At 37.9% G+C, this 15300-nt stretch overlaps 1 protein-coding gene across 7 annotated transcripts in view; it reads left to right on the top strand.

Annotated features, from left to right (window-relative positions):
* The window catches only part of ITSN2 (intersectin 2), an 80327-nt gene that overhangs the window by 43176 nt on the left and 21851 nt on the right, over window positions 1–15300 (top strand). For 6 of the 7 annotated variants that reach the window (XM_085056990.1, XM_085056993.1, XM_085056988.1 and 3 more), the window contains 16 exons: window positions 389–538; window positions 766–906; window positions 1736–1823; window positions 2447–2586; window positions 3477–3557; window positions 5279–5415; window positions 6547–6992; window positions 8180–8301; window positions 10066–10241; window positions 10520–10664; window positions 11087–11292; window positions 12128–12192; window positions 12824–12990; window positions 13269–13314; window positions 13501–13622; window positions 14453–14549. In XM_085056990.1, the coding sequence (XP_084913116.1) occupies window positions 389–538; window positions 766–906; window positions 1736–1823; window positions 2447–2586; window positions 3477–3557; window positions 5279–5415; window positions 6547–6992; window positions 8180–8301; window positions 10066–10241; window positions 10520–10664; window positions 11087–11292; window positions 12128–12192; window positions 12824–12990; window positions 13269–13314; window positions 13501–13622; window positions 14453–14549 (2329 nt within the window). The remainder of the gene's footprint in view (window positions 1–388; window positions 539–765; window positions 907–1735; window positions 1824–2446; window positions 2587–3476; window positions 3558–5278; window positions 5416–6546; window positions 6993–8179; window positions 8302–10065; window positions 10242–10519; window positions 10665–11086; window positions 11293–12127; window positions 12193–12823; window positions 12991–13268; window positions 13315–13500; window positions 13623–14452; window positions 14550–15300) is intronic. The other variant, XM_085056994.1, reaches the window with a different exon arrangement.

Raw genomic sequence — 15300 nt, 5'->3', positions numbered from 1 at the left:
TTTTGACAGCCGAACTTGAGACAAATTTGCTTCTACTCGGTGTCTCAGTGCATGCATCACACTTCTATATTTTACGTAGTTCTGTGAAATACTCATAGGAGGTTACGAGCAGTATCTGTCAGTGTGGTGTTTTATGGGCAGTGCTACAAGCTGCATAGGCTTTCTGAATTATGAAGCTTGTTTTCATCCATTGTCAGGAGCGTGGCACAGAGAATCTTGTAGGATCACTTCCTCCACTCTTTGATGCTGACGGGTATAAGAGCACTTTAGAGAAGACATGATGTTGTGTTAGTGTTGTGCTGTTCAGAAATAGAGCACATTGTATTAAATCATGGTCTCTGAGTTCTGCATCTCCACCATGATTTAAGGTAATGTAACTTTTCCTCAGGCAGCAAAGCAGGAGCTCGAGCGCCAGCGACGACTGGAATGGGAGAGAATCCGTCGCCAGGAGCTTCTTAATCAGCGAAACAGGGAACAAGAAGAAATTGTCAAGTTGACCTCTAAAAAGAAGAGCCTTAATCTTGAATTAGAAGCCCTGGTAAGACAGGGATTACACTACACATGCTGTAATACGGTATTTTAAATTGTGCAAATGTCAATATCTGCATTAATGGCCCACTAGGACTTCCACTCTGTTTGGGATGACAAATCTAAAGCAGGTATTTTGGGTTGGTCTAGAGAACTGATTGTGAACTAACCTGCCCACAGATTTAGCAAAGGGATTTTTGCTATATGTGGTCTGATCTGTCTCTGCTTTTTTTCCAGACTGACAAACATCAGCAGATCTCAGGCAGGTTGCAGGATATTCGTAGCAAAAAGCAAATGCGAAAAACCGAGCTGGAGGCTTTGGATAGGAAATATGACCAAGGAATCATGGAAGTCAAGCAACTACAACAACAGCTTGAGGTGTGTAACTTTCTGTTAAGCTTGTGGGTTGTCTTTTTTTTTTTTTCATTCTGTGCTTCCATAATGCTGTTGATAATGCATCTCCATAGGGAGAAATATGGAGTCAGTTGGACTGTAGAGGAGAGGAGAATAGGCAAGACTGTCAGCATTGCAGAGGCTTTAAGTTTTGCGTGTGGTGTTAAAGAAACTATTATAGTACTGAAAAGAGCTGATAGTTAGATGAGAACACCTGTGAAAACCTCAGCTATTCTTCTGTGAACCAATAATGGTGACTTCTCTTTAATTTTGAATTCTTTTATGGCTCCAGACTGGAATTTTTATGAGGAATGTTGTCCTGTGTTCAGAGCAAGCTGGCGTTTAGGTTGAATTACCTTGCTGCTCTTTTATCTTTTTTTTTCCCCTCTATTTGAGTAACAAGACATGAATTATTTTGAATCAGTTGACTACCATAAATTATCCTCTGCTGTGTTTTTATGTGATGCTTCTGCTCGTTAGGAAACTTCTTTTCATGTTTTATGTTAGGCTTGGGGCAGTCCCCTTAAATGGTCTTGTGATACTTCCACTTTTAGCATGTTTTTAAATTATTTTTCCAGCTGTGTTAATGGTTTGCCGTCAAAAGCTTTTAATTGTAATATTATTTCTATTAAGAGTATAGAAGTAATTTTTTTCTTTATCCAGTTATGTAGTAACTTATGTAGTGTAATTATTTATAACTTGCATCCCTGTTTAATTAACATGAGTTGAAGTTATGTTTGAAAATCCACCCAGTTTTACTTACTGATTCATAAACAATATTAAAAATTTGCTATGTTCTCTTCAACATCTACAGGATTATCAGAATAAACTAATCTATTTGGTTCCTGAAAAGCAGTTGTTAAGTGAAAGGATAAAAAACGCTCAACTTGAAAACACTCAGAGTAAGTGCCTGCAAATGGGTTGTGTTCCTGATTGCATTACTGATTTCTCATCCCTTGTAATCAAGGCTGAAGGGTACAGAGGTGTTAATAACACCTTTCACATCTTTCCAGTTAGTGCCATTGTCTCATCTGCATTCCATTATCTCCTTCATATTCCAGATAAGGGGCAAACAAACACATTTTTGCAAGAAAGCACAGATTTGCTTAAAAATTTATTTATACAGACAATGTAGTTCACAGATCACATTGTAATTTGTCCTTTCTTTGGTGGTGTAAACTCAAGAGTTCTTTTATGTAAAGTTTACACTGGTCTTTACTTCAAATTGTAGTGGAGGGCTCTGTCTAGAGAAGATTGGTATGAATTGGTCTGATATATATGTAAAAAAACCAACTTGCAAATTATTGTCTGTGTATTCCGTGGAATGCCTTTGTGCCTCAGTTCTGTGTTGAGGACATTTTTTCCTTGCACTGTATGTGAATTGAAAGGTAAATCAAGGAATTTTTGTGAGGAAGGAGGTTTGGATTGTGTATATAATAGGAAAACAATAAACAATTATTAAGAACTGGGGAAAAAATTAAAAACTCAGAAACCCTTGTAAAATTGCTTGTCTTTCCTTATGCAGGTTCAGGAGTCAATTCAGTGCACAAGAAGTCCCAAGAAAAGGAAGAATTATGCCAAAGACTTAAGGAACAGCTAGATGCCCTTGAGAAAGAAACTGCTTCTAAACTTGCTGAAATGGATGAATTTAACAGTCAGCTTAAGGTACTTGCATTATCTAAATATCCTACACCTGTAAGCACTGTATTTTATTTCTTCATCCAGTCACAAAGAGTGGTGCCACTTTTACCAGGCTTCCAAAATGTTTTTCCCAACTTCTAGTGTCAAATAAAAATTAGAAGTCTTAGAGTAAATAATACAATAAAAATGCACTTAAACCTATTACTAATATACTAAAATATGAGTCTCTTGCTAACTATTGCTTTGCATGACTCAACTATTGCTCACTCTCACCTTTTGCCTTCCAGAGCTCATTTTGATTTAGAATTAAAGTTTTTCAGGCCCTTGCACATTCTGTTCTTACAGTATGAGATCATATTGGCTGCTATTTTTGAACTGTGTACTGAACACTTGACTTTTATTGATAGACCTACATAGTTTCATAGTGCCCTGTGCAAAGTCTGGTAGCAGATTTGGTTATAGTCCTAAGAGTAAGTGTAGGCCACTTATTTGATAATTTGTGATAAGTTAAGAGTGGTTGACCACTGGCCCTGAATTTTTGTTTCTGAGGCAACTCTAGACTTGCCTAAAATCTCAGACAGCTCTCACAGGGTAGCATGCATCCATTTAACTTTATTTGCCAGCTTACTCCAAGTGGCACTGATGGGAACTTTTTCCTTAAGTCATGGATTGATGCTGGGCCAGCATGGGGGCTCTGCAGTCTCCAGTAAAAAAAAGCCACAAAAATTTGTAAACATGTAAGAAATTTATTTTCTTTTAAAAAATGGCTTCATGCAACGGGCATTTTCAGTTCCTTGTTTATTGCATGGCTTGCTGTGTTCAGTGGCTGCATCCACAGTTCAGTCTTCCCTAAAATATGTTTTTCAAAATACAGTGCAAAGATTAATTGGCTTTTTATCTACCTTATCTTACAGTGTGAGAATATGGATGATTCTGTTCTTCAGTGCCTTTTGTCTCTGCTAAGCTGTCTCAACAACCTCTTCCTCTTACTTAAGGTTATTTTCTAATCTTTGGCTTTTTTGGTTTTTAATTATTTCGCAATTTTTCTCTGCTTACCCTTTCTGTTTGGATGTACAACTTCTATTAAATACATTTTCCTAAAAGAAAACTGATAGGCTGTTTTTCTTTCTGCTAGCTTTTACATCCTCTTAAAAACTTAACATTTTCTTACCTGCGTAGAAATCCAAACTGCAGAATATTGAGAGCAAAATACTGACTTTTCATTTCTTAATATACTGTTCACTAAGTTGTTTCACCCAAATATTTTTCTTGTTAGTTAATTTAACATGAACCAAAACAGTAATCTCAGATGGAAACAGTGTCTTCTCCTACTTTTCCATCTGTTGCTCTCTACCTGTCTCCTAAGCTTTGAGTTAGGTATCTGAGTTCTTGTCCAAGTTTAAAAGTCTAGAGGTAGCATCAGTGTGCAGAATATGGTATGGCAAACAGTGCTGTTAAACCTCCAGATTAACCCAGTACTAAAACCTACTTGCTGTCTTCCCTCAACACTGCTTTTGTCTGCTGAGGTCAGAAATGCTTTTATTATAATTTATGAGGGGAAAAAAAAATCAGAATTACTTAACTGAGCTTTTCATTTTGCTTTGCATAAAGGTTTTTCTGTCCTTAAAGATATGAGAATTTTTCTACTGTGAGTTTGCTTCCATTGTGCTCCTGAAATTCTGTGCAAAATAAGAAGGAAAAATATTCCTAGCTGAATATATCTGAGGAAAAATTGCTTTAGTTTGTTGCTACAGAGGCTTTCAGTGACACAGCAATCTTGTTATCTTGCCTTTGTCATACAAATTGCACCATATCTCTTAGGCAACATGATTATTGATGGAGGTGCATATTCTAGTGGGTATGATTCATTCTTGATTACTTTATTTGTATTTATGAGATCAGATACAAAAAGTCAGGGTTTACCAGTTGCATTGCTCAATGTATATTGATTAGGATTCCTAAGAAAAAAGACTTAGTATTGTAGAAGTGTTTTGCAACATGGTGAAGTACAATATAAAGTATTTCTATCATTGTTGATTTTTTTGGTCTGTAACTTTAATTATCCCAAAGATTCATGCTGATTTTTTGCTGTGAAAAACAGTTTATTATCAGAGGGAAGTGGAATAGGAATTGAAGGATGTGTTCAAAAGAAAAAAACCTAAAACTGTGAAGTTTACAAGTACAGGAAGACTCCAGGCAGTGTCAGTGTCTTTAAGCTGTGGCTTCCCACAGTGTTTAGCCTGCTGGGTATTTTTATGAAATTTTTCTGATTTAAACATGGATCACTCAGGAAGCATCAAGGGTGAGCACCCTACTGCAGGATGCCTTCTCAGCTTATGGTACCATGTTGGCTTTCAGCTGAAATCTGCCTCCTTGTAGTTACTTAAAATACAACTCAGTGCCCTCAGTAATGCTGTGTTTGAATGCTCAGTTTTGTATCTTCCCCTCTCCTCTCTTGTATTTGGCATTTCCAGCAGGTGTAGGACTGGAAGGGCTCTTTGAAAGCCTAAATTACATCACTGACTTTGCAGACCTGCCTTCTTTTATACTTCTGTTGATTTGACTTTCTTTGCAGTGACCTCCAAGGACTATTAATAATTTGATACAAATGGCCAAAGTAGTATTAAAACTTGGTTCAAAAAGCATTAAATGCCTGGATGCTTTTCTCCAAGATTGGCTTTGTTCCCTTTGATGTATTCCATTGTTCCCTCCCTAGGACCTGAGGGAAAGTTACAGCACACAGCAATTAGCCTTGGAGCAGCTCCACAGGATCAAACAGGACAAAATAAGAGAAGTACAAAAAAGAAGAGCTGAACTTGCGCAGAAGAAGCGACTGGAAGATGAGGCTGCAAGGTAACCATGGCTGAGTGTATCAGCATTGCAGTTCTTAAAGCAAAATAATGCTGTGCTGACTTTTAAGATAAGATTTATATTTTTAATGTAAATATGTATCCTATTGGTTGCCTTAGAGGAAGCATTTTATCTGGAGTGCCCCTGGCATAAGAAGGCTTGAATTTGAAATTTTCAATGATTTATATTTGATTTGACTGAAGAAACAGAGCTAGTGACCTTATAGTGTGGGTGATTTGTGGTCTTTGCTCATGACAGCATTTTTCTGCATGTGGTGAGGTTTCATAACATTTGTGACATCCTCTTTAAGAGAACCATGTGTGTGGTGATAGCCTGTTAATTTTTTTGGTTGGACACAGTTGTGTGATGGAATAACAGCACAGCTCCTACTAGATCTTGCTGTGTTGCTTGGAAGTAGTAAAATGCCCATCAGAGGAGTGGGTGTTCCACAGGGAATAGATTAAAAAGTCTCATCTGGACATGGTCCCTCCTGAGAAGATGGCCCAAAGGGTTAAGTCCTGTGTCTTCAGAAGAAAGATCTTGACAGCTAAAATATTAAGCGTGTTGACTTTAGACAGGTGAGGCACAGGATAACAAGTAAATACTTTCAGAGCTTGCAGTCAGGTTTCCAGGTCCTGTCTGCTGCACTGTGGTCCTGGCAGGGATAAGCATATTGGATAGATAACAACTGCTGAAGGCAAAATTACCAAGCTGCCAAGATCAGTATGCAAAGGCTATTTTTATCTATGTACCTGAATTAAATTAATTTGTTTGGAAGTCATTGTTTCCAGTCAGGAGATTGGGATACTGCCTTGCTGGAGAGCTTAAATCCAGCTTGGTTTAATTAGCAGATCAGTTCTTGCTCATCAGGAGTCAGATGGGCAGAAGTGCTTGTGAAGGTACTGCATAGGTGAGCCTGTGGCAGAGTTTCTTTTCCAAGTATTTTAATCCATATGTTATTTTTATGTGGAATACCCTGGCACCAAGACCTGGTCTGTGGAAGGGCTGATCACCCTGAGAGCAGAGCCATCAATGTCACAAACTCAGTTTTGCTGAAAAGTGCCATCAATTACTGTAGCAAAACAATCTCATTCTTTTTTATATCTGTGTTCCTCTCTCATTCCTTTCTTCCAGGAAAGCAAAACGGGAGAAGGAGAACCGATGGCAGGAAAATATCCGAAGGGAAGAGGAAGAGAAAAAGAAGCGATTGGAGGAAGAACGAATGCAGGAAAAAGTCCAAGAAAAACTGAAAGCTGAAGAAGCAGCAGCCATGATGAGAGAAAGGGAAAACAATCAACAGCTTTTTGCAGAGGAGGAGAAAAATAGACAAGCCACGATCTTGAGGGAGGTGGAACAACAAAGGCAGAGGCAACTGGAAGAAGATAAAAGAAAGCAAGAACAAATAGCAAAAGAAGCTGAGGAGAGGCGTAAGCAGAATGAGGAGATAAAAAAGATAAAAGAAGCAACCAACTCTCAGGAGGTGGAGAAACACATTTCTAAAATAAACATAAATGAGAAGCTTGCAGATCTGTTGAAACCAACAGAGGGGAAAAGTCTTAAGCCACCCTGGAAGAATGAAGGTAATCTCAGTCTGTTAGATTGTGGGACTTTTATTTTCTTGAGTGTTATTTCACTCTTCAAGTATCCTATTATTAATGTGACACAAGGACAGACTTACTGCCTAAGATACAGTTTTAAAAAACCCAAATCAGTAATGTTTCATGTCTTTTGTTGATTATAAATGATCCTATTAACTTAAGTTACTTCTGTCAATTTTCAGCACCTATCGCTCTAATGACAAATCTTCCAGTGATCATGGTCAACAAATAGCAGTTGCTGGAAACAGTAATATTTTAGGTTTTTTCTGAGGCTTGATAGTGGAGGGGATTTGTTCACTGATGAGAGGTGAACAGGTAACGCTCAGCAAAATGATTTATTAACAGTGAAATTCAGTTTATTTCTGCATTACTCAATGCCTCAGATGAAAAAACCAAAGAACTGAATGACTAGACCTAACTTTAGCTGTGTGGCTTGGAAAAATAATGCTTTAACAATATTTTCACTAAGGGCACATTTGATTTCATCCTTCATTAGTTCTTGTCAGTTTTTATTAGCCACTTTTCTCACTGAGTCCAGCAAGGACCAATTAGAACAGGGCTGAAAGATATTTGCACACCTCAGCTAAACCTTGTAAAACATTCCCTGTTAGCAGCATCAGTCACTGACTTGGGGAACAGAGAGCAAAGAAAACAGAAATGGTGATATTTTCTTATTTTAGAATTTTCTAAATAAAATCTTCACACGTGCTGCTGAACACTTACTGTTGCAACAGTGGGATCTTATCAACTTGGAACATTATAATGGTGTTAAATGAGGCTTTATTAAAGCAATGACTTCGCCAGAGCAATGTGGCAAGGAAAGAGGAGAAGATAAAAATGTCATTTTTAAGGATGTCTAGTGGAAGGTGTCCCTGTCCATGGCAAGGAGTTGGAACTAGATGATCTTTAAATTTCCTTCCAACCCAACCCATTCTGTGTTTCTGTGATGTTTTCACTGCAGAAGTCAATGCATTTTGTTGTCTCTGTTACATTTCCATGATTGGTGTGTTAAACTGCTGCCCTGGTGATCTCCTCTGATATCTGCACAGTGTCTGGGGCAAGAACTGTTCTCTTCTTACATAGCTACCAGTTGCTCAGAATGATGGAGCTCCAAATGAGTGCTTGTCTTTCAGCTGTGTCAGAGGGCAACTGATTTTCTTACCTTCCAGGCAATGCAGTTGGTGTTGCAGAGTCAAGGAATTCCGTTGCCTTGGTAAATTACAGAGCTTTGTATCCATTTGAGGCAAGGAACCACGATGAGATGAGCTTTAATACTGGAGATGTAATTCAGGTAAGATTTGCCATTCACATTTAACTTGCAAAAATTAACCCTTTTCCCTAACCTTGAGATGCACAAGGTCTTAAGGGTGAAAAGCATTATGTTGATATATTTTAAGGTTTACTCAAAATCCAAATTGGATTGCTACTTTCTTTAAATTTTTGAAACAGGTGTAATTATGATTAGTTCAGCCAAAATATTTCTCTGAATTTCACACATCCTAGATGTGTTGAGAATCTCTTTAAATATAAGAACAGTAAATGCTGAACATAAACTCTAAAATTAGTAGATCAGAAACTATGTAGTTGTAGCAGTTCATTGTACCTATACAAGTTGGCTTCTAAGTGTTTGCTTGAAATATGAGGATATTAAATTGAGACATGAATTATTAATTAATGGCAATTGAATTAAAATCAAATTAGTTATTTAACAAGCAGATGTGAAAGGTTGTTTTGAATCTTAATACTGTTTTCCAGTGTATTCTTAACATAGATTTCTGCCTCTCTGAGCAACCTGGTCTAGTGGAAGGTGTTCCTGCACCTGGTAGAGGGGGTAGAACAAGATGATCTTTAAGGTCCCTTTCAACCCAAACCATTCAATGAATCTCTGATTCTCTTTCTGGCTGTTCCATTATCAATCCTCCCTCAGGCAGATATTTAGTCATTTATTCTGTGTCCCTTAACTGTAGCACTTTTCTGAATTTGGCTGAATTTGCTGTCTATAATATTACAGCAGGACCATAAGATTGGAAATGCCTTGTGGCATCTCAGTTGAAATCTGTGTTATTTCATATATATTAGTTATTAGCACTTGTTTGAAAGTCTTTGCCTTCAGGTGAATGTGTGAAAACTGATTTACAGCCGTGGTAATAGAGTTTCTAATGTATAAGTATCTATGGTTCCTCCTCATTCAGACTGTAAGTGATACTAGTAGGTGATAAGGGAGAATTTATAAAGCAATGTGGTACAAAATATTAAAACACTTGACTAAATTAGCTTTCAGTTTGACAGTGTTAAAGCATTTATTTGCATTTTCATACCACTGAACCATGGGAGAGGGAACAAGAGAAGTAGGTTTTGCTTTGACTTCCTTCTCAGCTATAATTGTATCATTTAACTGCTGATAACTGATTTCAGAAATAAGCTAACAGCTGCCACCTCCTCCTCCTCCTCTTACACCCCAAAGCCCAGCTAAGCTAACTAGCTGATAGTACTTGATGGGCTCCTAATTTTTAGCCAATTTTCACTAACTGGCTAATTTGCAGCATAATGGAAGCTTCATTATTGCTGTGTATGTAAGGATGCTCTATACTTAATTATATAGTAAATAACAGAAATTTTGGACGTGTTTGGGATGCAGTCAGCTGACACAGTTAATTATAACTGTGAGCAGAGCAGCAGCAGTTGTTTCCTGCTCTGCTGGGCTCACCAGCCACTGCCTCTTGGCTGCTCATTCAGCAGAATCCAGCACAATGCACTGTCAATTTGGCAAGGCAGAGTGGCTCCAGATGCACTGCATGATGTGCATGTCTGGGGCCTGTATGGAGGGGTGCAGTGTCCCTGAGGTCTGTCTGTACCTGGGTCTGAAACCAGCGCAGCTGCATCATCACAGGGCAAAATCAGCTCAGTTCTGCCAGGGCAGAGTGAAAATGCTGATCCTGGTGTGAGCCCTGCTCACTGTTCAGGTCACAGAGCCAGCAGGTGCTGACACACCAGGTACCCTGCTTGTTTCACACCGATAATTCTGCTTTCTTTGTATTTCTCCTTCTGTCCATAGGTTGATGAAAAAACTGTGGGAGAGCCTGGTTGGCTTTATGGGAGTTTTCAAGGACATTTTGGTTGGTTTCCGTGCAATTATGTAGAAAAAATACCAGAAGGAGAAAAAGCTTTATCTCCTAAGAAAGCCTTACTTCCTCCTACAGTATCTTTATCTACTACCTCAGCTGCTTCAGAGTGAGTTTTTGTTATGTTTGTGTTTAAATTGCTTTTTCTAAAATTAGTTAGCACATTATGTGCTGTATAGTTTCGCTTGGTATTTGTTTTTAAAATACAAAGGCAGAAGACTTATTGAAGAACCTACTAAAAGTCTTAGCTTGGAAATTTTAAGTATTTGATAGTCTGCTTTGCATTTTATAGAATATCAATTTTATAGATGTTAAAAAATTGTCTGCTTGAGGTACTTTCTAAATAAAAGTTACAGTCTGAAAAATATGCCTTTGTTCAATTTGCAGACCACTTTCACCAAGTAAATCTGCAGAAGAATCTGATTACCAAAACATCCCCTTTTCCAGCCTGAATGTTAACACAGCCTGGCAGCAGAAATCAGCTTTTACTCGCACTGTGTCCCCTGGGTCTGTTTCACCCGTTCATGGACAGGTACCTTGTGCAGAACTTGATGTATTTCAGATTCATGGTAATGAAAATGATTTAAAGAAAAACCATAACACCACACAACTTTGCTGATGTTGGGTGCACTGAATGGGCTGGAGGATGAAGAAGCTCATCTGAATCTTCCTCTGGTGTGCACTGATATAATTCCATATATTTCCAGGGATCACTGAGCAAGAAGACTCATCTTTCATAACGCTAAAATAATTTTCCTCTAAAATTAGACACAGAAGATATTTCTTACAATAAGAGACTGAGTTGCATGAATGCGTTAATGTAAACAAAATTATTCAGCCATCACTTAGGAATGAAGTTGCTTAAACTTCAATAAATGATACACCAATGTTTGTTTTTAAAAATTGCATCAGTTTAGGGCAGTGTGGTCAACCAACATCACTTCTGTCTTACAGGGACAGCCTGTAGAGAACCTAAAAGCACAAGCACTTTGCTCTTGGACTGCAAAAAAAGATAACCACTTGAATTTTTCAAAGAATGATATCATCACTGTCCTGGAGCAGCAGGAGAACTGGTGGTTTGGAGAGGTACATGGAGGAAGGGGTTGGTTTCCAAAGTCCTATGTCAAGCTCTTACCTGGGAGTGAAACCAAGAAAGAGGAGTAAGTGTGACTTTTGTTGTTTTTTTATTCAGTAGTTTGCAAAAAGAGGTGATTTAGAGTGCAAAATTCTTGCAGTGCTTTAGTTTGCAGAATATAAATGCCATTTACAATTTATGTTGTATAATTCTAGGCTTTTATTATTTCATTCTGGCAAGCCAAGTATTGTTGGGCTCACTGCTGTGTCACTATAGACAATCATGCTAGGCTGAGTGCTGTGAAACATCAGTGGTGTTTGATTATTCATCAAGTGCCAGACTTTTTGTTTATTACCATGTCAGCTCTCTGGCAGTGCAGTTGCATTCTGCCTCTAAAGGTGCCAATTTTTAAGTGACCCAAAACTAATTGTGAGCTCAGCACATCTGACAAGAAGTAGTGTGTTTTTCTTCACATGAAAAGATCATTATGCCTATTCTAATGCTCCAGGATAGCTGTTCAGGTAACAACCCAAAGTCTGGATACTGCTGGATGGCTGCAGCACTGTGTGTGAATTGTTCTGTTCATGCATTCTGCTAAAAGTTCTTGGAAATTCTTTAGAAGAAAATAATTTAGTCAAAATCTTTAATTTATGTCTTTTGGGTAACATAATTTATAAATGTATATTTTGCCTTTCATCACATGATTTTTTTTAAAGTGGTGTGGTCTCAGGTGCAATAAATATACTAAATATTAGTAATATCTGGTACTGTTTGTTAGTCAGGGAAGTCTTTGCAGTTAATTCAGAGGCAATACCAGCTCTGATATAACCCAAGTGAGGTTAGTCTCATGTGAATTAAGAGATTTGCTCTAGATCAGTCTCTTAGTTACACAAACCTTGGCTTTTTTCTTCTTTCTGCAGACCAGAAGCTATTTATGCAGCTGTAAACAAAAGGCCTAATACCCAGAGTTACACAGCAGGAGAGGGTAAGACAGCATGAAACATGGCAATACTCTGCTTCTGCTTAATGGCATATAAGTATACTTCAATTTGTGAGGCGTTTCTGAGCAGCACTTTGAGTGCTTGTCCAAAAGACAGTGCAAATGTTCAGCTGTTGATACAAGATTTCTAAAATAGGAACTTGAGGTTATAAGTAATTGAGGTTGAGCATAAGCCTGGGTTCTGTTTTTAAAACTTTTGCTTGAGCATGAATATATTTCTGAAAACTTTGACCCATAAGCAGAGTTCTCTTCTGCTCTTCTCTACTGTGCTGTTCTGTAAAGACATGAGAGGATTTTTAATCTGAGTGTGGATCATTCTCTTGTAATCAGTAAGGAGTACAGAAAACAAATACTACTGGGGGAAAATATCTAGTGTATCTCTATGCTTCCCCCGTTGTATTTTAATTGCACCTGTGTGTTTTCATTATAAAGTTGTGTACCTGTAACAGTAAATGGTATTACAGTCAAGCAGGTAGACAGGTCAATTCACAGACATGTGAAGGTATGATTTGTGTTCTGAACACAGTGGTGAATCCTGATAACCCTTTCTCTGCATCTGATGTTCCTTTATCCCCATCTGAAGCTGTTGTCTCTCCTCTGTGTGCTCTTTGCACAGAGTACGTTGCCCTCTATTCATACTCAAGCTCTGAGCCCGGTGACTTGACTTTCATGGAAGGTGAGGAGATCCTGGTGACCCAGAAAGAAGGAGAATGGTGGACTGGGAGCATTGATAACAGAACTGGAATCTTCCCCTCCAATTACGTCAGACCAAAAGATCCAGATGTGAGTTGATATTCTGAGGGTAACACACAATATCTTCTCTGTTTTATTCTGCTGGCACTCAGCCCTTAGCGATTTTGTGCACAGGTTAATGTGACAGAAAAGAAAATCCTTAGTAGCTTGAGTGCTAAATCAGAGCTCTGGCTGGTGTCACACCACCTCTCTCTGTAGAGGATGGTGTTTTGTTAAATACAGGCTCAAAGTTAAAATCTCCATGTGCTTTTAGTGTAAACTGTACTGGTTTTATTACACATTAAAAGGTGGTTGTTGTGTCTTTGCAGGCTTCTAGCTATGCTGGCAAAACTGGAACAATAAATAAGAAACCCGGTAAGTGTATGATAACTTTTTAACATGTAAGGCTGTTTCTTAAGTAACTCTGGGCATTTAAGTTCACAGCAGTGTTTTAATGGTAGCTGATGTTCTTAGCTGCAAGTCATGTACAAGGATATTTCTGTGGATCCAGTTCTTACTGCAGTGAAAAAATAACAAATGCAATTACTGTTTTCTTTTCAGAAATTGCTCAGGTTACTACTGCCTACACTGCATCAGGAACTGAACAGCTCAGCCTCGCTCCAGGACAGCTGATACTTATTCTGAAAAAAAATGCCAGTGGATGGTGGCAAGGAGAGTTGCAGGTAGTTATTGAAGGAGAAATAATTTTGACTTCACGAGTGGCAAGAAGGTGCTCTCAGGTTTAATTCAAAAAAACAACTAAGTATATATAGAGTTATATAAAAGCTGCCCAGAAAGTTATTTTCATCATGTGTGAACCAAAGGGGAAAAAAAGAAAAGTGTGGTGGATTTTTTTTTTTTAATTTGGTTGGTTGGTTGGTTGGTTTTTTAAACTCTTGGGTTGCTGGGGGTTTTATGCTTTTTTTAGGGTTGGTTTTCTTGGTCACATAAAATGGTAAAACTGTCAATTAACATGTGCATGGGAGGAGGAAGAGACAAGTTGACAGTTAATAAGTTGGCTAGGATTTAATTGGTAGAACATTAAACTATAAAGTTATTTTAGTGAAAGAACAGGTGTTCTTGGAAGCTGGAATTGGAAGCTTGTTTATTGCAAAGGTGGATGTTGCCACTTTTCTCCTTTCCCCACCTAGATTTAAAAGAAATGTCACATAAAAGTATGCTCAGCCTCATTAGGGACTCTGGATATGATGCATAAGTGGAATATTCATAGAACGAATTTTCAGCCCTACAATTGAGTTGTACTCTGAAATCTCACTTAAAATTTTTGGGTGAGCACATTTGCCAGAATATATCAGGGTGCAGCTTTATTTGAATTGGGTTGTTTTATGCTTTAGTCAGATTTTTGTCTTCCAAGATTTATTTAGTAGGTATTTGGAAGCCTGACTTCTTGTCTTTCGTTAGCAGAACTGTGTGACACATTTGTTGCATATTTTTCCAATCTATGGACAATTTAGCATTTCAGTTGTGTAATAACCACTGTAAACATTTGCAGGCAAGAGGGAAAAAGAGACAGAAAGGATGGTTCCCTGCCAGCCATGTGAAGCTACTGGGTCCAAGCAGTGAAAGAACTACATCAGCTGCTCCCTCAGGTGAAAAAAAAAGACTTTTTATTTAATTTAGAGTATTTTATGTAACTATTTCAATTGTTCTCATATCTGTGAGGGTCAGCATCCATCTTCTATGGCTTTTTAATTTTGCTGAATGCCCTGAAGAGCTACACTCTTCTCATTTGGAAACTCCGCGTTTCCAAGTGCTAGCAAAAATCTTAGAGCTAGCAAACATTGACAAACCACGTGGACTTACATGCAATGCTCCTTACAAAGAGGGAGACTAAGCAAGTTTTCTAGTTTATTTCTAGGTTTTTCCATTTGAATGGTCAGTACAAATGAGGTTATTTCACAGAAAAGGAGCTTTTTTGCTTCTGCATGCTTAAATTGTGCTGTTCTCCACAGCTATGAGTTGCTTATACAACAACTTCCTTGGTTTTAGTGGACAGAACTTCCCTGTGACTAAAGCAGCAGCCCATGATTAGCTAATGCACGTTTCCTCTTCCTCTGTTGCATTTTTCCTGTAAGTGTCTACAATAAGATAATCAAACTCACTCTCTTTTCAGCCAGTAAAAGAGAGAAACATATTTGATTATATTTTGAAGTGTTTAGAAAGCCAATAGATGCAGTCCATTCATTATAAAAGTTCACAGATATATAAAATAGAAATATGAATTACTGGCTGGCTCAATTTTAAAAAAGAAAAAGAAAAGAGAAGACAATACTATATCAAGATAAAATGATGTGGCATTTTTCTTATGCAACAGTGTATGTGAAATGGTGGTTTCTTTCC

The sequence above is a fragment of the Lichenostomus cassidix genome, chromosome 3 (assembly GCF_008360975.1).
Source record: "Lichenostomus cassidix isolate B80296 chromosome 3, HeHo_3.0, whole genome shotgun sequence".
Taxonomy (NCBI): domain Eukaryota; kingdom Metazoa; phylum Chordata; class Aves; order Passeriformes; family Meliphagidae; genus Lichenostomus; species Lichenostomus cassidix.
The sequence above is the reverse complement of the archived record's forward strand: the minus strand, read 5'-3'. Positions and strand labels throughout refer to the sequence as shown.